Source organism: Ursus americanus, chromosome 5 (genome assembly GCF_024610735.1).
Source record: "Ursus americanus isolate L20-20 chromosome 5, mUrsAme1.1.p, whole genome shotgun sequence".
In the NCBI taxonomy this organism is placed as follows: domain Eukaryota; kingdom Metazoa; phylum Chordata; class Mammalia; order Carnivora; family Ursidae; genus Ursus; species Ursus americanus.
In genome coordinates, this window is record NC_142131.1 from 75,797,928 (window position 1) to 75,823,141 (window position 25,214).

The 25,214-nt window shown below is 53.1% G+C and overlaps 2 protein-coding genes and 1 long non-coding RNA gene across 9 annotated transcripts; 2 read left to right on the plus strand and 1 right to left on the minus strand.

The window, feature by feature from the left end:
• The first annotated feature begins 4,234 nt into the window (after positions 1–4,234).
• Positions 4,235–20,835, plus strand: RMND5B (required for meiotic nuclear division 5 homolog B). 7 transcript variants are annotated; one of them, XM_087862384.1, is made up of 12 exons: positions 4,235–4,364; positions 10,001–10,151; positions 11,166–11,184; positions 12,556–12,735; positions 16,336–16,481; positions 16,606–16,746; positions 17,235–17,335; positions 17,520–17,686; positions 18,490–18,655; positions 19,833–19,935; positions 20,028–20,182; positions 20,277–20,835. In XM_087862384.1, exons 2-12 carry the CDS (start codon positions 10,074–10,076, stop codon positions 20,338–20,340), a joined length of 1,320 nt encoding a protein of 439 aa, XP_087718510.1. In that variant the 5' UTR covers positions 4,235–4,364; positions 10,001–10,073; the 3' UTR covers positions 20,341–20,835. The 7 variants fall into 7 exon arrangements, with proteins under 7 accessions (XP_087718510.1, XP_087718507.1, XP_087718506.1 ...); XM_087862383.1 differs by having other exon boundaries at positions 4,330–4,718; XM_087862382.1 differs by having other exon boundaries at positions 4,330–4,659.
• An 828-nt stretch (positions 20,836–21,663) lies between these two features.
• NHP2 (NHP2 ribonucleoprotein) lies at positions 21,664–25,061 on the minus strand. Its single transcript, XM_045794925.2, has 4 exons — positions 24,822–25,061; positions 24,673–24,742; positions 22,581–22,686; positions 21,664–22,014 (listed from the first exon to the last, which is right to left on the minus strand). Exons 1-4 carry the CDS (start codon positions 24,979–24,981, stop codon positions 21,889–21,891), a joined length of 462 nt encoding a protein of 153 aa, XP_045650881.1. The 5' UTR covers positions 24,982–25,061; the 3' UTR covers positions 21,664–21,888.
• Positions 23,410–24,712, plus strand: LOC123790468 (uncharacterized). Its single transcript, XR_006779107.2, has 2 exons — positions 23,410–23,630; positions 24,403–24,712. It is a non-coding gene; the product is annotated as an uncharacterized LOC123790468 (long non-coding RNA).
• Positions 25,062–25,214: the final 153 nt, after the last annotated feature.

Sequence of the window (25,214 nt, forward strand, 5' to 3'; positions counted from 1 at the left end):
TTAGGGAGCCTTTCTTCAAAGACAGCGCATGCCCCACAGTGACAATTCAGACTGAGTAACTCAGCACCCTAGTAGGTGGGGCTTAGTCCTCTATATCGGATTCAGAAAAGAAGAATGTGCTATTTCTTGCAACAAAACAAAAGTGAAATAGGTCACGAGAGGTGGGGCATGAGTACCGTGGGATTCAGAGGAAAGCTGGCTTACTTTTCACTGCAGGTCATAAGGGGTGTGTCTTGGGGGGGGGGTGACAAAGACTGACCAGACTTGGGTCAAGCACTTCTTTTTTTTTTTTTTTTTTTTTTTAAAGATTTTATTTATTTATTCGACAGAGATAGAGATAGCCAGCGAGAGAGGGAACACAAGCAGGGGGAGTGGGAGAGGAAGAAGCAGGCTCATAGCAGAGGAGCCTGATGTGGGGCTCGATCCCATAACGCCGGGATCACGCCCTGAGCCGAAGGCAGACGCTTAACCGCTGTGCCACCCAGGCGCCCCGGGTCAAGCACTTCTAACCTCTCTTTGCTCCTGACCTTGGGAGGTGTCCCTCCTTATACAGTCCAGTTCTAGCCAGATCCCTGCTAAGTTAGTTTAGCCAGAATCCCCCGTCCTCCATATCTGACTCCCCTCCATATGTAATCTGGTTCTTCATCTTCCACCGTCCCCCAGGTGATGGCTGGCCTGCCTTCAGCAAGACTCCTGTGATGTGCAATTAGCCAGGCTGCCTCCTGCCCCCCAGAGGTAGCCTCTTAGCCATTTTTCATCCACTGACCACCCCCCCCACACACACCTGCTCCTTGGCCATAAATTCTACTTTTCCTTGTATTTGGAGTTGAGCCCACTCTCTCTCCCCTACTACAAAACCCCTCATTGCAGGATGCCCTCTTGAATAAAGTCTGTCCTTACCACTCTCTAACAAGTGTCGTGAGTACTTTTTTCTTTAAGAGGAAAGACTTTCTTTCTTCTCTGAGGAAGGGGAATTGGGGAGATTTCCTCCGGAGCAGGGTGGGATGAGGGCATCCAGGATAGGCCTGGATTTGAACACAGGGAGGTGTGGGGCACTTCTGAGGGAGGGTCCTGTCTAAAGGGTTTGAGGGGAGGCAAGGCAGGCCCTAGACAGACTGGGAAGCTGGAACAGGAGGACTTCAGGCTGTGAGTGGGTCCCTCAGGCAGCCAAAGGGGAGGGATGGAACCAGGACTAGCTTTGTAAGTGTGATCACCCTCAAAGGGCCCTACACTTGCTGCAATGCGCCGCTGTTGACATTTTTTTTTTTTCAGATTTTATTTATTTATTTGAGAGAGAGACAGAGAGAGAAGCAGACTCCCTGCTGAGCAGGAAGCCTGATGCAGGGCTCCATCCCAGGACCCCAGAGATCATGACCTGAGCCGAAGGCAAACGCTTAACCGACTGAGTCACCCGGACGCCCCATCTCCTGTTGCCATCTTGAACTTATTAATGATGTTTGAACAAGGAGTCTCACATTTTCATTTTGCTCCAGAGCCTACAAATGATGTGGCTGCTCCTGGCCTGAACCAAGGCCTTGCAAGGAGGGGCAGGAACTGAGAGAAGGAGCAGGAGACTGGTTGGGTGCCACCTGGAGGGTGGAAGGAAGAGGCCTGAGCAGGCAACTTGAGCTCCATGGGCTGAGGCCCAAAGCTCCCAGGTTCCACAGAGGTCAGGCGGCGTCCGCATCACGGGCTGCTGCCCTAACCCCAACCAGCTATCGGGGGAGGGTCGATCTTTTCCTAGCCGGGCCTTCCAGGACTCACTCAGGGAAGCAAGGAAGGCTGTATTTTCAGGAGAACACGCCAGAGCTTGTCTTGTCTGCCAAGAACGTTTTTCTTTCTTTGTTTGTTTTAAATCTAGTGTATTCTTTGTGTACCTGCCCACCCCCCAGCATGTTTAAGGTATAATTTACATACAGGAAAATGCTTCCTTTGTAGAATATAGGTTTTAGAACTTTGACAAACGCAGAAAGTTGCATAACCGACTCTACAATCGAGATACAGAGTAGCTCCATCACACCCCCCAAATTCCCCTGGGTCTCAGTCAGCCCTCTCCCCCCTCCCCAGCAACCAGAGATCTGCTTTCTCAATAACCTTTCTTTCCTTTTTTCCCCTTTTTGTGAGCAGTGTATAATCCCTCCACATATTAGAACATATTACAAAGTAGCAAGTAAAACAATATGTAAAAATAATACTACATCACAATGGAAAGAACGAAGAGCCAGAAATAGATTCCATTCTGTAGAAAATCTTAACGTTATGATAAAAGGCTCGCAAACGAGAGGAAAAGGCAGGATCATTTAATAAGAGGTACTGGAATAACTGGACAAAAATTTGGGGAAAAAATAAGCCATACTTTGCACAACCCCCTGCTAAATAAAATGTGCATGTATTGAGGAGTTAAATTTTTAAAAATCAAATCCTAGGAAACTAGCAAAAGATTAAACGCGCTATTACTGAGTTAGTGGAGAACAGCTAAGTTTTTCGGCTTTGAAGCAGCCCCACCCTTCAACGCAAACAAAACAAAACAAAACAAAAGCCGCAGTCCCACCAAGCAAAGATTGACAAAATCATCTATTTCATAAAACGGTGCACGCTGAGAAGTAACAAAATCGCGAAGCAAGGAGAGCCACGTTTGGGATGGACGACAATGACAGATAGAGGTGGAATGGCCTGCTGTGTGTGTGTGTGTGTGTGTGTGTGTGTGTGTGTGTGTGTGTGTGTGTGTGTAATGCGCGTGCGCGCGGGCGGGACATTCAAAGTCCTTGGAGAAGCCAGGCTTCGCTCCCGCCCACCTGGGCTGTGAGTCAGGCAAGGGCTCCCCCAGAGGAAGTGAGGAAGCCTAGGGCGTTCGGGCAGGTCTGTGAGGTCCTGCTGGCTTGGAGGCGGCTTCAGCCCAGCCCGTGGCCACCCCAGGCAGGGTTCAGTCAACTCTCCGCCCCCGCGGCCCCCGCGTTGGCCAGGACCACCCAGGCTCGAGGTGCACAGACAGGCCTCTCCGGACCGCCCTCTTCCCGTGTGTGTCGTAAGGCTTTGGAGCCGCCGTTCCCTCATTCATAAGTAGAGCATATTGGCTACCTCCGACTAAATTTTTGACCACGTACTGAGTTCCAGGCACATGGTGTTGGGGATACAGCAGTGATGAGTACAAAGTCCTGGCCCCAATGGATCTTTATCCTAAAAGGGGTGTGTGTGCGTTAGGGGTAGGAAGAGAATAAACGAATAAACACACAATTTCGTGTCAAATGCTATAAAGAAAACAAAACTGGATTATGCAAACGCTAAACAGAAAACAAGATTGTGCAAGGGTGTTTGGGGGTGGGGTGGGGGGGAAGGGAGGAGACCTGGAAGGTTGGAGGGGAGATTGCTCTTGAATGACACTGGCCCCAAAAGGGAGCAGAAAGTCAGGGAAACAGAGATAGAGCCTTTTCTCTTGGGCTGTCGCTAGTCAAAGTCCCTGAGGCCTAAGGGGAAATGGGGGTGGGGGCACTTCTCTGCCCCTCCCCTGCATAGCAAGGGGGCCTGGGAGGACCGTGAATTCAGTCCCGGCCTGCGTTTGGGGTCACCGCCTTTCTCTTCCTTCCTAACCTTTACCCTTCCTCCTTAGGACGGTTGTGCAATCCCCCTCTCTCCCCCCTCCTCGGCCCCCCAAGGAGGGCGGTCACCGAGGGCGGCAAGACAGGGGATGGGACCCCCACCAGAATCCTCCTGTTGAATACCCAATGGGTAGATCAAGTACAGGCTTAGGGGACGACCGAGGCTGGGGTAGGTTAACAGGACTTTTCTTTTAAAGATCACTTGGTATTTCAAAAAGAGCACCAAGGAGCCATAGCAGGAAAGCTTAACTCTTGGACCCCTGGCATGCACCGTGCTGTTCGGGTTTGTCTTCACTTTGGAGGAGGGCAAAAGGCAGCGCGCGGGGAGGGCACAGTCGTTTCGGGTTTCGGGTTTCCGAGAGCGGCGTTGGGGTACTGGGACCCCGGGGAGGAGGGGGAAGCCCGGCCCGGCCTCCCGCAGGCCCGCGCACCCCCGCCGGCCGGCAAGTGGGTCTATCCAATTCCTTCCCGTGGAGAGGGAGGGTCGAGGCTCGGCCTGCGGCTGTGGGCACCCGGGGAAGCCCGGGGGCGACAGCCGAACTGCAGGAGGCCGGGCTTCCAGCCGCAGCCCCGCTCCCGCAGGCGACGCCACTCTCGACGCGCGGGAGGGGGTAGCGCCGTGCTCGGACCGCAAGCCGCGAGCCCGCAGGACGGCCACCCCTCTGCGAAGCCGCGAGTGGGCGGGTCCAGATCCGCCGAGCAACGGCCGCAGCTTCCGGTTCCGATGACAGAGGCGCCGGAAGTCAGGGCCCCGGCTGCGGGGACGAGGTGAGAGCCGCCTGGCTTCCGGGCCGGGAGGTGCGGGCGGAGGGCGAGGTACTCCGGGCCGGCCGACGGGGGCGCGGGGGCGGCAGCTAGGCCGGGGTCTCAGGCCCCGGACCTTCTCCGAAGCCCCCCCAAGCCGCGGCCCCAGTCTGCCCGTGGGCTGGCTTTCTCTTCAGCCGTCGGGCCCGAGCCGGGAGCTGGAGTCCCACGGACTCGTAGGACCCTCGAGAGCCGCCTCTGCCGGGGGAGCCGCGCGAACTGAGACGTCCCGTCCTAGTGCGAGCCGGCCGGGTCGGAGGTAACCCGGTGTGGACGAGGGGGCCAGACGGGGGGCATTCGAGCAGGGCCTTAGGAAGGGTGAGTAGGAGTTTGCCAGTCATTTGCACCATAATGTAGGTGAAGGTCCTAGTAGGAGCTGCAGCCTAGGGGAATGGTTTGCACTCCCTCCAGTTTTGGTTAATGATAAAAGAGAGATTTGAAACTTCAACTAGAGATGTGCAATGAAGAAAAGGAACAGAGTGATAAGATAGAGTGTCTGGTGTGGGGGTGGAGCAGAGGGGTTAGCATTAGATACATCTCTGAAGAGGTGACGTTGACCCTGGACCCTGAGATAAGGAGCCAGTCATGGGAACCTTTTGGGGAAGAGTGTATCAGTCAGCGGGAACAGCCAGTGCAAAGGCCCTGAGACAGAGATAAACTCTTGTCAAGGACAGAAAGGAGGCTAGTGTGGCTGGAGTATGGCCAGTGAGGGGGAAAGTGGTAGATGAGGCTGGAGAGGTGGTTGGGAGTCAACTCAAAAAGAGCCTCCTAAGCCGTAAAAGGGAGGGTGGGGGATCCCAGGCTGGCTCAGTCAGAGGAGCATGTGATTCTAGATCTCTGGGTCATGAATTCCAGCCCCACATTCTGTGTGGAGATTAAGAAAGAAAGAAAGAGAAAGAAAAGAAAGTTTATGCTGAGTACAGTAGGCATCTAGTGGGTTTTAAGCAGAGGAGTGGTGGGTAGGGTGGAGAATGGATAGAGTTGAGGGGTTTGGAAGTGTAAGAGTTGGGTCAATGGAGGCTGTCCAGTTCTGTGTCAGGCAAAGGAGACCTCTCTCTGATTTGCACAAACTTCTTCCCTTTCACCCCAGAAGGGGCCCTTCTGTTTCAGGTTGCTGAAGTCCGGGGACTAAACCCATGCGTGCGTAGTGGGGATTTTAATACTTCAGTCATGTCTCTTCCTGTCAACCCCCCCCCCCCCGCCCCGCAGATTTGAGCCCAGGCCCTCCTAGCCCAAGGGTTAGGAAGTGGATGTACCATTTACTCAGCAAGCATTCACTGAACACCCACTGTTGACCAGGCCCTGGGCTGGGCACTGTGAGGAGAGAGAGGACAAGACTGGCCTCCAGGCCTGAGCAGCTTACTGTCTAGTGGGGGGAGACCTATAGACAGGCAGTTACTGTGCTGAGAACTCAGAGGTGTGTGGTATGGGTGTCCCCCACAGAGGTGTGTGAAGCAGAGAAGGAGACTGGAGGATTTCACTGAGGGCTTTGCGGGGAGCTGGTGATTAAACTGCATCTTGGGGGGTCTCCGTGCAGACAAGTGCCGAGGGCACTCTGGACACAGGAACAGCTTGTGCAAAGGAGGCGAATGTGTAATTACACTGGGCTTGTGTGTCAGGCCATGCAGTGTTGAGTCAAGGGGTGACAGGATCCGATGTGTTGTTTTGGAGGGATCACCCTGATGGATCATTTCTGTACAGGTGAGACCCCGGGGAGGAGGGCTTGAAACGGACATGAAATACCACTGGATTCATCATGACGTTGACAAAGACAAACTCACACACTCATCCACCCTAATGCCTGGTGAAGATGACCAAGTGGCATTCAGGCAGAGTGGCTCACCGTGGACAGACTGAATTAGCCTCCTGGACAGTTCTGTTTTCCCAGCTTCTTTATTTTATTTTAGATTTTTTATTGCGTTAATCATACTTCTTAGTTTATTATACATTTAATTGGTTCAGGCAAGGCCTTTATCTCTTTTGTATTTATTGATGTATTCCCTTTTATCCCCATTCCTCCTCCCCCACCCACCATAGGAAACCACTCTGATGTGTTTGCATGTGTCTTTGGTTGTATGCATAGATTTTTTTTCTTTTAAGACACACTCTAGGGGCGCCTGGGTGGCTTAGTTGGTTAAGCATCTGTTTTTGGCTCAGGATCCCAGAGTGCTGGAATTGAGCCCATATCAGGCTCCCTGATCAGTGGGGAGCCTGCTTCTCCCTCTCCTTCTGACCAGCCCCCGCCCCGCCCCGCCCCATGCTTGCTTGCTTGCTCTCTCTCTGTCTCGTGCTCTCGCTCGCTCTCAAATAAAATTTTTTTTTTTTTTAAGATTTTATTTATTTATTTGACAGACAGACAGCCAGCGAGAGAGGGAACACAAGCAGGGGCAGTGGGAGAGGAAGAAGCAGGCTCCCAACTGAGGAGCCTGATGCGGGGCTTAACCCCAGAACGCTGGGGTCACGCCCTGAGCCAAAGGCAGACGCTTAACGACTGAGCCACCCAGGCGCCCCTCAAATAAAATCTTTTAAAAACAATTTTAAAAAGACACATTTTAGGGGCGCCTGGGAGGCTCAGTTGGTTAAGCGTCTGCCTTCGGCTTGGGTCATGATCCCAGGGTTCTGGGATCGATCCCCACATCGGGCTCCCTGCTCGGCAGGGAGCCTGCTTCGCCCTCTGCCTGCCAGCCCCCCTGCTTGTGCTCTCTTTCTCTGTCAAATAAGTAAAAATTAAAAAAAAAGACACACTATTTTTAAGATTTTTTAAATTTAATTTTTAGAGAGCACATGTGCATGTGCAAACGCACGAGTCAGGGAGGGGCAGAGGGAGAGAGAATCTCAAGCAGACTCCGCTCTGAGCGTAACCCTGAGATCATGACCTGAGCCAAAATCAAGCAACTGACGCTCAACCAACTGAGCCCCCAGACACCCCTGTTTCCTTTTCTTTTTTTTTTAAAGGAAGCTCTGTGCCCAACATGGGGCTTGAACTCAAAACCCTGAGAACAAGAGTCACACAGTCTGCTGACTGAGCCAGCCAGGTGCCCCTGCGTTTATAGAGTTTTAATTTACATAAATGGCATTCTGCCCAGAGTTCGTTTTGCTTCTTTCTTTCCCCCTCAGTACCATGTTTGGGGATGTTATTGATGCTCCTGTGCGTGTGTCTGGAACACGGTGTCTGAATGCTACACAGGTTTCCATAGATGCATCTCCCACGTTTTACTTCCTTGACTTATCGGTTCCCCCAATGCTGAGGCTCCTAGATCGTCTGCGCCTTGCTGCCACAACACAGCGTGGTGGGATGAAAATCCTTGTATGCATCTCCTTCCTCAGCCTTTTTTTTTTTTTTTTTAAGATTTTATTTATTCGAGAGAGAGCAAGCAAGCACGAGCAGGGGAGGAGCAGGAAAGGGACGAGTGGATTCCCCGCTGAGCAGAGAACCCAATGCGGCTAGATCCCAGGACTCTGAGATCATGACCTAAGCTGAAGGTGGATGCTTAACCGACTGAGCCACCCAGGCACCCCCTTCCTCAGCCCCTTAATACAATTCCAAGATGCTGACTTGGGCTTCCCTGAGATAATCTTTTCATCAGTTGGTGTCCGACAGGGCCAGACTGTTTGACCTTGGTGAGGTCCTGACCTTTCTTGAGCTGTATTTATATTTGGTAAATTGTGATTCTGGTTCCCAGACTGTTGGCAAACATTTCTTTTGTGCTGCCATCTTTCCTAGTTGATCATCTCACAGGCTCTGTGGTTAATTTCCTGTTTCTTGTCATCATTAATCATTGCTATACACTTATTCCAACCACATATATTGGCTGCTTTCCGTTTCTGGTGAGATGGTGGGCTGTTAAGCTGATCCAAAGAGTAATGTGATGCAGAGTGCTTCAGAGAAGGGCTCTGGAGCCAGACAGCCTGGCTTCATTTCCTAGGTCCTCCCTTTCTCAGCCGCATGACCTTGGGCAAGTTATTTAATCTTTCTGTGTCTCATTCTCTTATCTGTAAATTGGGTCTAATAGCTGTACCTACCTCATAGTGTTTTGGTAAGAATTAGATAAATTAGTTGATGCATGCAAAGTTGTTAGAACGGTGCTTGGCACATAATAAGCCCGAACGAAATGTTAGCTAATAATAACAGTAATAATTATTATGGTGATATTGTTTCAGGCAGGAGTCTCTGGTATATTTTGCCCATCATGGGTCATATTCAGTTATAGGTATTTGTTCAGGGGGCATGAAGAGGAAGGCATGTCTTCCGGACATCATGATTATGATTACAAATTCTGGTGTGAAGGCATCAACTGTAAGGAGGGAGGGCAAAAACACATCTAAGGCCCTGTTTGCCATTTCCCCGTCGCTCATCCCTTGTCTGGTAAGGTGACAGTGGCTGCAGGCTGGGCCAGGAGGACGAGGCCAAGCCTGGTGGTGCTGGTGGGAATGGGGAGTCTGGTGAAACCAGGAGCATCCCGGGGGTCACCTTGGCCATAGGATTCTTGTGATGTTACTCTGTACGCTTCTTTGAGAGAATGGACAGCTGGCCCGATTTGAACATTTGAGAGAGCCCTTCATTTCAAATCCTTTAGACAGAAGGATAGGGAGGAAAATCTGTCAAGCATTTGAGGGTTGTTACATGGTCGGTGTCAAAGGCTGCTCTGGAATAGAGGGGAGCAGTGGCCCAGAGTGGAAGGGACTTACGAAGGGCGGTGCCTTGCTGGTGGGACCAGAAAAGTCAGCTTTCTTTCAGTGGTACAATAAGGGAAGGGTGTGTTACAAGAGATGTTCTAGTCTGGCGGGGGAGGCGGACCCTCAAATACGTCCTTACCGGTAATCAAAACTGAAACAGAAGGGTGCCACATGGGAGTTGAGGGAGCCAGGTGGCAGCAGGCTAGGGGTGGCTGCTGGAGGAGGTGGTCTCTGAGCTGACCCGGAAAGGATGGGCCGGCTTTTTGAGCAGTTAACGAGGGGAGGGCTAATAGTGGATCAGGGAGAGGAAACAGCATGCACCTGGGCCCGGAGCTGGGAGGGAGCAACGTTCTGGGTGGCTGGACACAGGGTGAGCAGCAGGGGAGACTGAGGCTGGAGAGGTGGGCAAAGCCCATCAAGCCCATGTGCTCGGCAGTTGTTCCTTAGGCTGCATTGTCAATTATCGGCCATTCAAGGGCTGCCTTCATGGCTTCTGTCACTGTAGTACGTGGAAAACCAAGTCCAGTAATTGAAGAGAAGGCGCTTATGATGAATATATAAACATACATGAGATAGGAAAGCAGGTGATATTTGTCTGTATTTCTAGTAGATAGTGTTGCCTGCTGAGGACTCTGTGAGGCCTGTTCTCTCCTCTGATTAAAAAGAGATGAACAGGGATTATAGAATGAATAGAGTTGGAAGCAGTAATTTTGTGACCATGATTCAAAACACCTGCCTCACGCCTGCCTGGTCCCTCCGGGGCACTGTGGCTCGGGGTGATGGGCACTGTGGACATGTATGTTAAGCTGGGAATTTCTGAGCATGGATGAATGACATGGGTGTGGCGGGGGATCTGGGAGCCCTCCCCAGCGTGCCCCCCAGCCCAGGTGAGGCCTGACGCAGCGGACCCCTCCCGCCCGCAGGCAGAGGCCACCATGGAGCAGTGTGCGAGCGTGGAGAGGGAGGTGGACAAGGTCCTGCAGAAGTTCCTGACCTATGGGCAGCACTGCGAGCAGAGCCTGGAGGAGCTGCTGCACTACGTGGGCCAGCTGCGGGCTGAGCTGGCCAGCGCAGGTGGGTGTGTGCCCGTCGTTGTACTGCCCCCCCCCCAGCCCAAGAGCCCCACATCTCCCTCCCCGGGGACCTGGGAGCCCCCAAGGCTGCTTGGTGACAGGCTTCTAAAAGGATGACGGTTTGGACATCAGTCCACGGATGCCTAGGTCTCCTTGAAGTGGGATAATGGAAGTCATTCTGAGCTATTTCAAAAAGCCCAGGAGAAATTACTAGTTTACCTGAGATTATTTTCATTTAGATTTTCATTTTAGAGTTTGTTTTCCATTTGCTTTTCTACTTTGAATTTTTTTTTTTAATATTTTATTTATTTATTTGACAGAGAGAGACAGCCAGCGAGAGAGGGAACACAAGCAGGGGGAGTGGGAGAGGAAGAAGCAGGCTCCCAGTGGAGGAGCCCGATATGGGGCTCGATCCCAGAACTCTGGGATCACGCCCTGAGCCAAAGGCAGACGCTTAACCACTGAGCCACTCAGGCGCCCCTCTACTTTGAATTTTTAAGACATTTTGAGATCGTTTCAAATTTTCAGAAAGCACCAACTGCTGATTTGTTGCCGTACTGGCTTTATCACTTCTCTTGCCTATTCTTACTTTTTAACCATTTGAAAGTAAGTTGCAGCTGTCGTACCACTTTGCCCCTAAACTTTCAGTGTGTATTTCCTAGGGTCAAGGGCATTCTTTTACGTAAATACAGTGTATTATTAAATCAAGACGTTAAACATTAGTACAATGTTACGATCTAATGAATATAGCTCATACATCAGTTTTGTCACTGTCCGGTAATTTTCATAAAACATCTTAATTTTATTCTCCATTCTAGGATCCGATCCAAGATCAGGCGCCACGTGGTTTCTTATGTCTCATCTTTGGTTTTTTAGCCTGGGACGTTCTCCCACTTGCCTTTGTCTCTCATGACGTTGACGTTTTCAAAGCACTGAGGCTAATGATTTTGCAGAATCTGTCTCGGTTTGCACTTGCCTGCTGTTTCCTCCTCCTCACTCAGATGTTGCATCTCAGGGCATCGTCACATCAGGAGGTACAAGGCGTCAGCTCGTTCCCTGATTGGTGATGTGAACTGTGATCACTTGGTTAAGATGGTGTTGGCCGGGCTCCCCCCACGTAAAGTTAGTATTTCTTTACAGTTAATTAGTAAGAAATTGGAGGGGAGGGGCTCTGAGCCTGTGTAAATGTCCCGCACTTTACCAAACTTGAGCCCACTGGCCCAGGGACGATTCTTGCCTGAATCGGTTATTACAAAGCCACGTGGGAGACTTTTCCTGCTCTCTCTCGTTCCTTACGTACAGTTGGCCCTTGAACAGCACAGGTTTGAACTGTGTGGGTCCACTGACATGCAGATTTGTTTTTCAGTAAATACAGTACAGAACTGTAAACGTATTTTCTTTTTTGATGATTTTCCCAATGACATTTTCTTTTTCTTCGCTTTATTATAAGAATACAGTATATAACACAGGTGACATACCAAATATGTGTCAATTGACTACGTCCTCGGGAAGGTTTCCAGTCACCAGTAGGCTATTAGTAGTTACGTTTTTGGGGAGTCAAAGGTGATACACAGAGTTTTGACTGTGCACGGGGTCAGTGCCCTTAATCCCCATGTTGTTCAGGGGCCAACTGTACTTGTCGGCATTCAGCTCTCCTTTTTCCCTTATTTATCATCAGCTCACACTTCATAGATTCTTGTTTTATTCGTTGGGTTAGAATCCATTCCTGTTATTATTTATTTTGATGCTTAAATTATCTTAGATTTGACAGAGGTCACTCCTGATTCCTATGTCCTTTTTTTTTTTTTTTTAAAGATTTTTTATTTATTTATTCGACAGAGACAGAGACAGCCAGCGAGAGAGGGAACACAAGCAGGGGGAGTGGGAGAGGAAGAAGCAGGCTCATAGCGGAGGAGCCTGATGTGGGGCTCGATCCCACAACGCCGAATCACGCCCTGAGCCGAAGGCAGACGCTTAACCGCTGTGCCACCCAGGCGCCCTTATGTCCTTTTTTTTTAATTGAGCTATAATTTACATTAAAATTCACTTTCTTAAAGTGTACAATTTTTTTTTTTAAGATTTTATTTATTTATTTGACAGAGATAGAGACAGCCAGCGAGAGAGGGAACACAAGCAGGGGGAGTGGGAGAGGAAGAAGCAGGCTCACAGCAGAGGAGCCTGATGTGGGGCTCGATCCCATAACGCCGGGATCACGCCCTGAGCCGAAGGCAGACGCTTAACTGCTGTGCCACCCAGGCGCCCCAAAGTGTACAATTTTTAAGTTTATTTTTAGTATATTTACAGAGTTGTACCATTATTACTAGTGTCTAATTTCAGAACATCTTCATCACCTCAAAAACAAATGCCACCCACTAACAGTCACTCCATTTCTTCCGCTCTTTCAGACCCTGCTTCCGCTTACCTACTTTCTCTCTGTGGATTACCTGTTCTGGAGACTTCATATAAATGCAGTCCCACGACGTGCGGCCTTTTGTGTCTGGCTTCTTTCACTGAGCATGTTTTCAAGGTTCATACCTGTTGTAGCATGAATCAGTACTTGATTCTTTTCTGTGCTGGATCATATGGTAATTCTGTTAACTTCCTGAGGAATGGCAAACTGTTTTCCAGATGTCGCCGCAACAGTGCATGACGGTTCCAGTTTCTCTGTATCCTCACCGAGCTGGCATGTCTGTTTGATTATGGCCGTGCTAGGGGGTATGAAGGGCTGTTTTACTGTGGTTTTGCTCCGCATTTCCCTAGCGACTGATGACGCCGAACATCTTTTCATGAGTGGGCTTGTTGACCATCTGTTTATCTTCATCAAAGAACGTCTACTTAAATTGCTTCCCATTTTTTAATTGGGTTGTTTCTCTTTTTGTTGAGTTGTACGAGTTCTTTATATACTCTTTAATACTAGACCCGCATTGGATATTCTATCATATGGGTTGTCTTTTCACTTTTTTGATGGTAACCTTTGAAGGATAAAAGTTTCTAATATTGATGAAGTCCAATTTATTTTTTCTTGGGCTGCTCATGCCATTGTTGTCTTATCTAGAAAACCATTGCCTAATCCAAGGCCATGAAGATTTACACCTCTGTGTTTTCTAAGAGTTTTGTAGTTTTGGCTCTTACACTTGGGTCTTTGATCCATTTTGAGTTAATTTTCAGATATGGTGTAAGGTCCAGCTTCCCTCTTTTACATGTGGATAGTCAGCGTCTCACCATTCTTTCTGTTCTTTCTCCTCCTGGGTCCTTTTCACATGACCCATCCTTTTTGTTTGTTATTATTATTATTATTTAGCACTTCCTAGCTTTCTGGCACATTAAGATAGTCCCTGGAGTAAGTGATTTCTGCAAGGAGATGTTCTTTGGGTGGAAAATGCTATTTGGAAATCAAGGTCTGGGTTGTTACTGAGGTGTCATTGTTTCTGGTTTTGTAGCAGACAGATCTGTCCATCTGTCTCTGTGTTGGTAGGCCATGAGTTTACACTGATACCTCCAGTTTCAATCCCGCATCACAGGGAAGGGATTCTTCCGAGACCTCCCCCATCCATAGCTGTATCTCTTTTCTGCAACAGTGAGAAGCCTGACTCCCAACACCGTCAGTACATTTCTCATCAGTACATTTCTCATCGGCTTGATTTCTACAGTACAGAGAAAGCATTTTCAGAATTGCTACACCTTGTACCTCTGTGAAAAACAAATCTACAAAGTAGAGTTTGTTTCCTTTTAATTTTTTTTTTTTTTAAAGAAAGCATGCACGTTGAAAAGACTCCAAGGTCAAAAAAGCTTAGAGTGAAAGGGGAGTCTCCCTTTACCCCTGATTCCCAGTTCCTGTGTGCCTCTCTCCCAAGTCACCCCTGTCCCCAGTCTCTCAGGTGCCCTTGCAGACAGCATCTGTGTGCACATGTAGGTGGCATGTGTGTCTGTCCCCTCCCCCTTTTTAAACACAGAGGGTAGCCTCAAGTGCTTGCTTTCCTGCACCTTGCTTTCGCCCCTCCAGTTTGTCTCAGAGAATGTTCTTTTTTTTTTTTTTTAAGATTTTATTTATTTAGGGGCGCCAGGGTGGCTCAGTCGTTAAGCGTCTGCCTTCAGCTCGGTGTGATCCTGGCGTTCTGCGATCGAGCCCCGCATCAGGCTCCTCCCCTGGGAGGCTGCTTCTTCCTCTCCCACTGCCTGTGTTCCCTCTCTTGCTGGCTGTCTCTCTCTGTGTCAAATAAATAGATAAAATCTTAAAAAAAAAAAAAGATTTTACTTTTCTGTTTGACAGACAGAAAGAGACAGCCAGGGAGAGAGGGAACACACGCAGGGGGAGTGGGAGAGGAAGAAGCAGCCTCCCAGCAGAACATGGAGCCTGATGCAGGACTGGATCCGAGGACCCTGGGATCACGCCCTGAGCTGAAGGCGGAAGCTTAAGGACTGAGCCACCCAGGCTCCCCCCGGAGGATGTTCTGTCTCACTATGTAGAACTCTGCCTCGTCCTCGCACCTAGTTGCTTGCCATTGCATCATGTGCTTGTGCCGTACTGCAGTCAATGGCCGGGCCTGGGTCCTTGCGTTCGATGGCAGGTGAACCGTGTGGTAGAATGGCTTCGTCTTGCGGGTCTGATCGCCCTTACGCTGTGCTGTTGGTTAACAGGTGGTGGTGGCCTGCTGCAGTGTGTTTACAGGGAGACCGCGTTTTCTCAAGGGGGGCTTTGTCAGTGCTGATGGTTTCAGGGGGGTCCTTGGGCAGGGAAGGTTTGGGCATTTCAGGTTAAAAGGCTTTGGTGTCCTGGCGCCTGGCTGTCTCAGCTGGTGGCAAGTGTGACTTCCGATCTTGGGGTCGTGAGTTCAAGCCCCATGTTGGGCCCGGAGCTTACTTTAAAAAAGGGTCCGGGTGTGTGTGTGTGTGTGTGTGTGTGTGTGTGTGTGTGTGGCTTTGGTTTCCTGAGAGCTGTTGCTTTGTCCTAAAGGAATGTGGCCAGGGAATGTGCAGAGTGTGGCCGTCTGTGACCTGGATGGAGCAGAATGTGAGAGATGAGTGGCAAGCTGGGGTTCGGGTGGGTGGCACCGATGTCAGAGGGGAATGCGGTCCTGCCCCGGCTCCCTATGTAGGTGGGTGGCCCAGCCCCTGCCTCCTGTCTGTATTTGTCAGGAGGCGTTCAGTTACAGGTGCCAGAAACGCAGCTCAGATCAGCTTAAATGAACAGGCAGGGGTGGGGAACACTGGATTCATGAACTCAGGTAACTGAAATGTCCAGGCGGGGCTGGTGCTCACGTGATACCCTCAATCTACAGTCCTGGTTCTCAGAGCAGTCCCCCCCTCCCACCCCCGAGGTGGTCATGGTGCTCCAGCAGCTCAGTTCCCATTCTGTGTTCGTTGACTTGGTAGAATATATCTCTCTTCCAGGGCTTCGGGTCTGGGAGCTGAGATGCTCCCTGGCTCTCTTGGGTCATGTTTCATTCCCTAAACCACAGTGCGGTCATCTAAAGAAGGCACATAGGTGCTGGGCTGAGGAAGGGCGGGTGCTCTGTCTGTCCTCCTCTCTCCCAAATCTCATGTGCTCTTGGCGGTTGGTCTGGTTCTCGCCCAGCCGTGGGGGTAGAAACTGCTGCAGGCTTGGCGTCCTGAGCCCGAACTTGCCCGCCAGTCCTGAACCTCCCTGGCAGTGTCCTCTGGGTTGATACTAGGCGTTAACCTGGGAATAGTGCCCAATGGCTCAAAGGCTTCTCACGTGGTGTCTCAGTCAAGACAGTGAAGAGCCATCGGGTGTGGTGGTGGGGAGCACGTGCTGTAGTTCTGTCATTGTCACCTAGCAAGTTACCGCCTCAGCTTCCCCAGCTACAGGACGGGATGCTAACAGTGTCCACTGCAGAGCACAGTGGTAAGGATTAAATGAGCTAAAATAGAGTACTTCCCTGTAGGAAGTGCCGAATCACCTACATTTCACAGCAACAGACAGGGCCGGTACTGTCCCCCCATTTTACAGATGAGGAAATGAACCAGGAGTTGAAGCTGCTTGCCCCACTTGGCCAGTTCTAAGGCATGCAGTTAAAAGTGGCGGGACCTGGAACAGAAGCTGGGGTCTTTCACCCTGGAGTTCAGGGCTCTCCTGGGCCTCTGGGCTGGTGTTGGAGAAGAGAGGAAGCAGGGACCAGGTTTGCTCCCCTGTGTCCTGATTCACTGCCAGTGTTTCCCTGCAGCCCTCCAGGGGACCCCTCTGTCAGCTACCCTCTCCCTGGTGATGTCCCAGTGCTGCCGGAAGATCAAAGACACCGTGCAAAAATTGGCTTCGGACCACAAGGACATTCACAGCAGCGTCTCCCGAGTGGGCAAAGCCATTGACAGGGTGAGCGTGTGGGCAGCCTCGGGCTGAGGGTGGGGATACCCCGGAGCCAGTGTCTGGGGGTGGGGTGTGGGGCACCGCAGGAAACTTGAATACTGAATCCAGGCCCTGTCTCTGGTCCCATCAGAACTTTGACTCTGAGATTTGCGGAGTGGTGTCAGATGCGGTGTGGGACTCTCGGGAGAAGCAGCAGCAGATCCTGCAGATGGCCATTGTGGAGCACCTGTACCAGCAAGGCATGCTGGGTGTCGCCGAGGAGCTGTGCCAGGTAACGGCCTCGCGGGAGGGGGCTGGAACCTGCCTCCTCTGCTTCTTCCTGAGGGCTGTCTTTATATTCAGTTCCTGTTACTCTGTACATAAATTTATTTGAGAAGGGAAATCATTGCCCCCACCATAAATAGAAGATAGCTCTAAAAATATTGACGATGGCAAGTGAAGTCATGAACCTCTAGCTAGAGTTGGTTGCCAGCCAAGGTTCTAAGTTGAGGCCTGATAGCGCTTTCTTAAAAAGGGAGATTAGTAACATGACAAAGTAGTAGTTGTTAGGTGTTAAAAGCACACTAGCAGTGTAATGAAGAGGACTGCGGAGGAATCATTTTCTCACCATGCTACTCAACGCAGGTCTCTAAGACCCTGGGCCTGGGGTGGGTTTTGTAGTCTGCGCTCCAGGAGGCCAGCCTGCAACACTCAGCCTTATAGACCTGGGATGTTCTGGAAATGAAGTCCTCCAGCGGTGGGATTGTGCTCTCCCCACAGGAATCAACACTGAACGTGGACTTAGACTTTAAGCAGCCTTTCCTTGAGTTGAATCGAATCCTGGAAGCTCTGCATGAACAAGACCTAGGGCCGGCATTGGAGTAAGTTGGCCGTCGGATGGGCCAGTGGGGGGACGGGGCCCCTCTATGGCCTTCACATCACCTGGTGTACTTGACACGCCTCCAGCCCTGTTTCATGGGCCTCACTCAGGCATCTGGAGCCCACCTCTCAGTCCCCGCTCCACCAGGCCCCTTCTCCTGCCCCAGCAGCTCCCTTTCTTCCCAGATGGGCCGTCTCCCACAGGCAGCGCCTGCTCGAGCTCAACAGCTCCCTGGAGTTCAAGCTGCACCGCCTGCACTTCATCCGCCTCCTGGCGGGCGGCCCCGAGAAGCAGCTGGAGGCCCTCAGCTACGCCCGGCACTTTCAGCCCTTTGCACGGCTGCACCAGCGAGGTGAGCGTCCCAGGGTGCTGGGGTGGGGGCTGCCGGGCTCCGGCGGGTGTCAGCAGGGGTCAGGGTGTTGGGCTGCGTGTAACCAGGATGCCTTCCGCTCCACTGCGAACCCTGACCCCTCCCTCACGGTCTCCCAGGTGAACTCCACACTCAGGGCTCTTCCTCGCATCTGCCTCTGCCATACCCTTCCAGCTTCCCCTCAGGCTCTGCACACCTGCCGTGGGCCCACCCACACTTAGGGCACGGCGGTGTGTGCGCCTGCGCTCTGCCCGGGCCTCTCCCGCCTGGAGGCCGCCCACTCGTGTCCTTAAGACTCACTCGGCACCTCTCCACAGCTTCCTTCCCGAGCCTTCCCCGTCACAGCAGGATTTCCAGACTTGTCACTGGAGTCTCCCCTTCCAGATGCTCGGCATTCGTAACCACGCCTACTGGTAGTAACTGGTTCTTTAGCTCCACTCCTCCCTGTTTATTACCTCACATTTTGTGAAATCATAAAAACCGAGCACTGTCAGTTAGTAAATCTAGATACCACCTGAAAGTTTTTTAAAAGGGAGAGTAGCTAGTGTTGGAGAAGAAAAACGTGAGCGCCAACCTGAGACTCACTTCTCGGTGCACTTGGAAGGAAGGGAAGAGACCTCACACACCTCCCTACGGGATTGCCCTCGCGGCTGAGGCTTGTCCTTGTCCCGCAGAAGCAGCCCCAGTTCTGCCCGAGGGCATCTCAGCGCACCCAGCCTGGCCCCCCCCGCCCCCCCACTCCCCCCCTCCCACTCGCCCTGACCTGTGCCCTTGTTGCCTTGCAGAGATCCAGGTGATGATGGGCAGCCTGGTGTACCTGCGGCTGGGCTTGGAGAAGTCGCCCTACTGCCACCTCCTGGACAACAGCCATTGGGCAGAGATCTGTGAGACCTTTACCCGGGATGCTTGCTCCCTGCTCGGGCTTTCGGTGGAGTCGCCCCTCAGCGTCAGGTACTGGCAGCCCTGTGGGGGCAGCCCAGGTGGGAGGGTTTCAGGGGCAACAATTTGTGGAGGCCAGTCCATGTGCCACGGATGGTACTTGGTTCTTCAGGCCTAAACTGGCTCCCTTAGTCATCCCTCTGGGTAGGAATTACCTGATTTTACAGTTGGAGAAACTAAGGTTAGGAAGAGTTGTGGCCTGACGTCATCGCAAGGTCAGTGACAGGGTCAGGGTTCCCCTTTTGTAAGGTCTTTTGAGCGAGGTCTCTGGCCTGTACCTCGCCCCTGAATTATCACAAGACCCTCTGCAGCCTGGCCTCCTCTCAAACCACCTCCCTTTGAGAAGATGTGAAGGCGCCTGAGCAACGTGCATGGAGACCTTTCCCTGGGAAGGCTCCTTCACAGTAACGTTCGCAAGACGCACAAGGTGTTAGGAATTACAGGTAGTTATCCTCATTTTACAGATGACAAAACACACAGGCCCAAGGCATGCGTGGACTTGCCCAGGGCCTCACGGGGAATAAAGGGCACATGGACCTGGTCCCAGAATCTCACACTGCACCACGGTGGAGAGTGTTGCGTCATCTCCCGCCGCCGCCCCACCCCCCCAGGGGAAAGGATTCTAGTGAAAGAACAGTGTTTCCCAGCAGGAACACCAGGGACACGTCCCCATGGTTCTTGGGTGCACGATTTCCCTGAGCGTCATAGGTATTTGGCCCCTGAGGCCCAGCCGGTCGACTCCCCGCCCTCCCCCCCAGTCTGAGTCATTGTGAGATTTGCATCGCCCCGTGTCTGCGTGGCCTCATTGATGATAACCAGTCACAGAGGGGCATTACGACAGCAGAGTAGGGGAGACAGGCAGGCTGGGGCCCTTTCCCACTGATCACTGTCCCCATCACACCAGTGACATTCCAGTGGTTTGGACAAGCAGCTATCTGCCCCCTAGATCTTCCTTTTGTCTTTCCCATAGATCCTCAAACTCTGGGGTGCGTTAGCACGACTCTAGAGTCGGACACACGTAACTACCTGTGTGGCATTTTATGAGCGACCGGAGACTGTCCAGGACCAGTCTGACCATGTGCCACTTTAGAGCCCTGCCCCAAGACACACACCCACGACAGCGTGCTGGCACCTTTGTCTGCCGGCTTCTTGGTCCCAGTCACTGCAGCCCCTGCTCTCTGTTCCGCAGCTTTGCCTCAGGCTGTGTGGCACTGCCCGTGCTGATGAACATCAAGGCTGTGATTGAGCAGAGGCAGTGCACGGGCGTCTGGAGTCACAAGGACGAACTGCCGGTGAGGCCTGGCATGGCGGGTGGTGGACAGAAGGCACTGGGAAGGGCGGCCCCAGCTGGAAGTAGGACTCACCCCTCTGCTGGCCTCCCCAGATCGAGATCGAACTGGGCATGAAGTGCTGGTACCACTCGGTGTTCGCCTGCCCCATCCTCCGGCAGCAGACGTCAGATTCCAACCCTCCCATCAAGCTCATCTGTGGCCACGTGATCTCCCGAGACGCGCTCAACAAGCTCATCAATGGAGGAAAGTAAGTTCCCCGTGCTCTGCCCTGTCTTGGCTCGGCTCCCCAGCCCGCCAGCCCCCCGAGACCCAAGACATTCTTTGTTGTCCTCCCTGTGCAGGCTGAAGTGTCCCTACTGTCCCATGGAGCAGAACCCAGCAGATGGGAAACGCATCATATTCTGATACCTGCCTCGAAGGAACTTTGTCGGAAGGGTTTTCCACCCACGAGCCTTGCTGTCTCAGTGGGGGTGGTTGGCTCCGAAACGGACTGTGGTTCATTTCAGAGCGAATGGCTGAGCGCCACCGTGGGCAGAGGCCAAGAAGGGAGAGGAACCAATCTGCTGGGTAGCTGGCTCCTTGGCTGGAAGGGTAGGAGACACTGGCTCTGCACTCCTGCTGTGGCCCCGTTTCTATCTGCCAGTGACTCAGTAGCCGCCAACACAGAGGCAGAGGACTCAGCCAGCAACGCAGACGTCTTTTCAACCCTGCCCCAGCCAGGTGGCCTCCAGTCTCCCCCCCCCCCCCCGCCCCCCTGTGTGGTGCCAGTGTCCGCACCCGCCCCGGCCATTGTACAGCCTCACGACTGTATGTATCCATTCCCCACTGTAAATAGTCCGGGTTCAAACCGAATGCCGTGGTTTTATAACTGAGCAAATATATTCACAGGCCTTCTCCTTACTGTACCTGCCTTTAGCTTCACCAAGGAATTACTGCATGCCCACCGTGCCCAGAGAGAACCCAGTGTGCATCTCAGACTGGGTGAAAGGGCCCTGGGATAGGACACCAGGCCCGGGGCCAAAGGTTTTTACACAAACATGTATCAAATCTTATGCCCTCCTTATTAGGAAGCAGCGTGAGGGGATTTAGGAAGACGAAAGGACTTGCCCTACAGGGCTCACAGCTTGTGAAGGAGACAATTTGGAATTGAAACTAGAGCCGACCCTCCGTCCCAAGCTCTGTTCTGTTGACTCCAGGGTGCCTGGAGTTTGGTTGCTCTGTGTACCCACTGAGCCCCGTGCTGGGGCTGGAGAGCAGGAAGTCACCTGAAGTGTGAGAGGTCTGAAGGGACTGGGTCACCGGGGCCATTACGTCAAGCAGGAGAGCTGGTCTGGGGATCGGCTCTAGCTTCCCGTGCCTACTTCAGATTTGCTGTATGTGGCCCAGTTGCTTCCAGAAGTTTCCCAGGGGCATTTCAGGCTCTTAGGGGCAGAGGAAGGAGGAAAGAGGCACGGGGGTGTCCCCAGCTCAGGGGCCACAGGCTTTTGTGCAGGGGTCTGGTGCGGCAGCCTTGTGCTGTGGAAGCGGGAGGCGGAAGCCGGGGGTGGGCAGCAAAGTCTGTTCTCAGCTGGGCTCTGGCACCAGCCCTGGCGGCCCAGCATAGCATGGAACACCTCGAAGTCCTCCGGGTTCTCTGGTGAGAGAGGCTGCTTCCACTCTCTCCTGCCCACCACCTCCTTGGCCCCAACAGCGGCTGCTGCTGAAGAAAACACCCACAGACTCAACACACTCGAGCCTTAGCGTTTACTCCCCCCACACCGCATTCTCGGAGCCGTCTGTGCTGGCGCGCGACGGGAGAGGATGCCGGCTCTGCCTGCCGGCGAGAGCTGGCGGAGCTGCCCAGGAAGAAGGCCGGCCACAGGGGCCCGGGGCAGATGCGAGCATGGGCGGCAGGAGGGCAGCCAGCTGGCCCGCTGCCAGCCCCGCAGCTTCCAGAGCAGGGGCCTGAGTCCTTCACATGGGGGGGGGCAGGGCCTGCACCTCCTCCAGACACTCGTCGTAGGCCTCCTGGTACTCCTCGTGGGGCTTGACCATGATCACGCAGGTGGGGCGCTTGGAGCCCGCGGCTGCACCCAGGTCCTGCAGATGAGGGAAAGAAGGGCTGTGTGGGGCAAAGTCTGCACCACCTGTATGCCCGGGAGGCACGAACCCATGACCCACCGGCCTCATCCAGCCCTCCGACACGTCACACCGGCATTTCAACTCTGCCAGCTTTCAAGCCACGGGCCGGCAATGCTGAGCCGACAATGCTGGGCCTCCACAGCCACATGGCAAGTGGCAATGGGCTTCTGCTCCAGAGGCTGCCGCCCGAGGCAGGGTTCTGGTCCCAGCTACCAGTCCCTTGAACACCCCCTTCTTCCCTGAACACTGCAACCACCTCACAGGACTACCGTGGGCGCGGCATCTGCACGGACAGCACGTGCACGCACACCTCGTTTTTCACCCCCATGGTCCACAAGGGCGGGAATTCCCAGTTTCCAACAAGGAGACTGGGCCAGGGACCAGCAGAGCCAAGGATTCATCCACATCTGTCTCAACTGCAAAGCTTGCATTTTTCCACAGTGGCCTGTTCCCACAAACCCAATGCCAGACCCCCTCCTCCAATGCCGACCAAGATCCGGGGCGGGGGCTCATGTGTTCCTTACCGTCTTAGAGGGGATATAGACGTAGGGCAAGTTCCGGTCCTCACACATAACTGGGAGATGGCAGTATACCTCAATGGGCAACGTGTCTCCTGCCAAAACCATGATCCTGCGATGAGAGAAACACTGTCATTTCTAATTCGCCCATTCCCTCTTTCAGTCAAAAAGTGCCACCTCTGGACTGGGCCTCTGGACAGAGATGGAGAAGATGGTCCCAGCCCTCAAGGACCCCAGATGCGAATCCCCACCTTCTGAAAGTGCATGCAAATTTGTGTTTGGTGATCACTTCCTCTGGGGAGGTGAGCCCTACCTAGTTCTTGGCAAATAAGTAAATGCCACACAGGGTGACAAGTGGGATTCCATGGGGGCAGGTGAGGTATGGGAGTGACACCAGGGAGTAAGAGCTCAGCTGTCCTTGGAGAGTCAAAAAAGGAATCAGGAGGTAACAATGGATCAGAAAGCTGAATGAAGGTGTCAGGCGGCCCTTGGGAGGGGCTGGAGGCAGGGAAAGCACTCGAGACTTGAGACGATCAGAATGGCTGCTCATACCCAGGAGCTGGCCGATGGGGGCCTGGGATGGTTCTGAAATCCAGGATAGGGATGGGGCAGACAAGGAGGCTAGAGAGATTGGCAGCGGCCACACCGGGGGCCTTGAATGCCAGGCTGGGAAGCATGAGTTCAGTGCCGAGAGTCACAGGGAACAAATGAAGTCTTGCCAGAGAGCCCTGAGGTAGGACTCCTGGGTGGCAAGGTGTCAGGGCTCTGGGGCAAGGGCCTTGGAAGTCCTGAAGACACCAAGGAAGAGTGTTGTCCGGGGCGGGGCAGGGGCTTGGGGGGTGAGAGGCAAATACAAGGAAAGAGCTCTTAGTTGCAAGCACTGGGCCCACTCTCCTGGTTTTCCTTTTGTCTTCTAGGCTCTCCTCTGCCGGCACCCCTTCCTTTGCGTGGCCTTTCAGTGCTGGTGCTTCTCACAGCCTGATCCTTGGCTGCCCTCTCAGTACCTTCTCCCTGGCTGACCCAGGCCACAGTCACGGCCACGGCATCGGGTGCCATGTATGTGCTGACAACTCCCAAATCTGTTCTCCCCTGCCTCTTCTCTCCCTTCCAAGCTCCCAGTCTGTGTAGTCATCTGCCTATTTGACAGTTCTGCTTGTTTGGGGGGGGGGGGTCCCCATGTCTAAAGGGCACCTCAAGAACTTGTCTAAAACCAAACCTGTGATCTTCCCACACAAACCTGGGCCCATCCACTGTTCACCATCTGAGTGGGCCCTCTGCTCGGCTGGAATCCAGACCTTCTCACTCCATGTCCCAAAGTCCTCTTAGATGCATCCACTTGAGTTCTGTTTCAGCCACCAATAACCCAATCAACATCGCCCTCACCTCTCCTACACTGGGGCAGCCTCCTAGCCCAATTTCCTGGTCTACTCTTGTGCCCCCGATCCTTTCCAGAGTTGCCAGAAAAATCTTCGCAAGGGTAAACAAAATTATGTCACTCCCTGGCTTTTAACCCTCGGTGGCCTGAAAAACTCTGAGGACAAAAACTAAATTTACCATGGCTTACCGGGCAATGCTTCTGACCACCACTATCCTCTCTCCTGCCTGGGACCCAGTATCTTCTGGCAGAACCCCTGCGCCCTAAGTCAGACTTCCCATGGAGCATCACGTCCCCCAGCACTATTGATCTCTTGAGCACCAACAATGAGCTTCCAGAGATCAAGCACTGAGAGGCTTTGTCCTGTCCTCCAAAGAGCTTCCTGTTTGGCCTGAGGGGGAGAAAGATGTCGCGAAGGCGGCATCCTCATGCACCCTGTACGTTCCTTCACAGTTACGTCAGGACTTTCGTGAGTGACTGAAGCTGGGCTCGACCCTGCGTGCGCTGGCTTCTTCGATTCGCTTCCCCCGGAACTCACTTTCCCGGTGGTGTTCCTCTGAGCTCTTGTGAGTGACGCGTACTGGAGGGAACTCACCGACGGCGTGATGACCTTGTGTACCGGGGGCGGATCACTGTCGCCGACTTTCGCCGAGCACCTACCAAGCCGTGGGGCTACCCGTGCTACCGTCCAGAAACGCAAAACCCGGCGGGAGGGGGCCTTACCCTTTCTCGCCTTTGTTGATAAACTTCTGAACCTCCTTCACCCCGCGCCGAATCTGCTTCTGCTTCACGGCTGCAACGACACAAGAGTCAGTCGGCGGGCCTCGGGCCGCCCCCCGCGCCACCACCGGCCACCGCGGCGGCCGCAGCACCTTTCTTGATGCACTTGTAGAGCTTCCGCGTGAGGCGGCGCGAAGCCAGGGGCTGCGCGATGGGGTTCAGATTCACCAGCAGCTCGTGGTAAGTGCGCTCCCCGAGGCACGCCTCCGCCTGAGCCTCCGGCCCGTCCGGATCTGCCTTTATTTTGGTCATCGCGGCCGCCGCGGCACCCACACACTCCGCGCCGGGCGAATCCACGCGGCCCGGGCCTCAGGAGTCACTTCCGGGTCACCCCGTACTGCGGGTAGCCGGCCGTACGCCACAGCCAATTAGGGAACAAAGTTTCCGACTCAAACCAATCGTTGACGCTCAGCTCCTTACAGACAGACCGGGAGGGGCGGAGTCTCGACTGGAGGGGCGGAGCGGATCCGAGGCGGGCCTAGCCC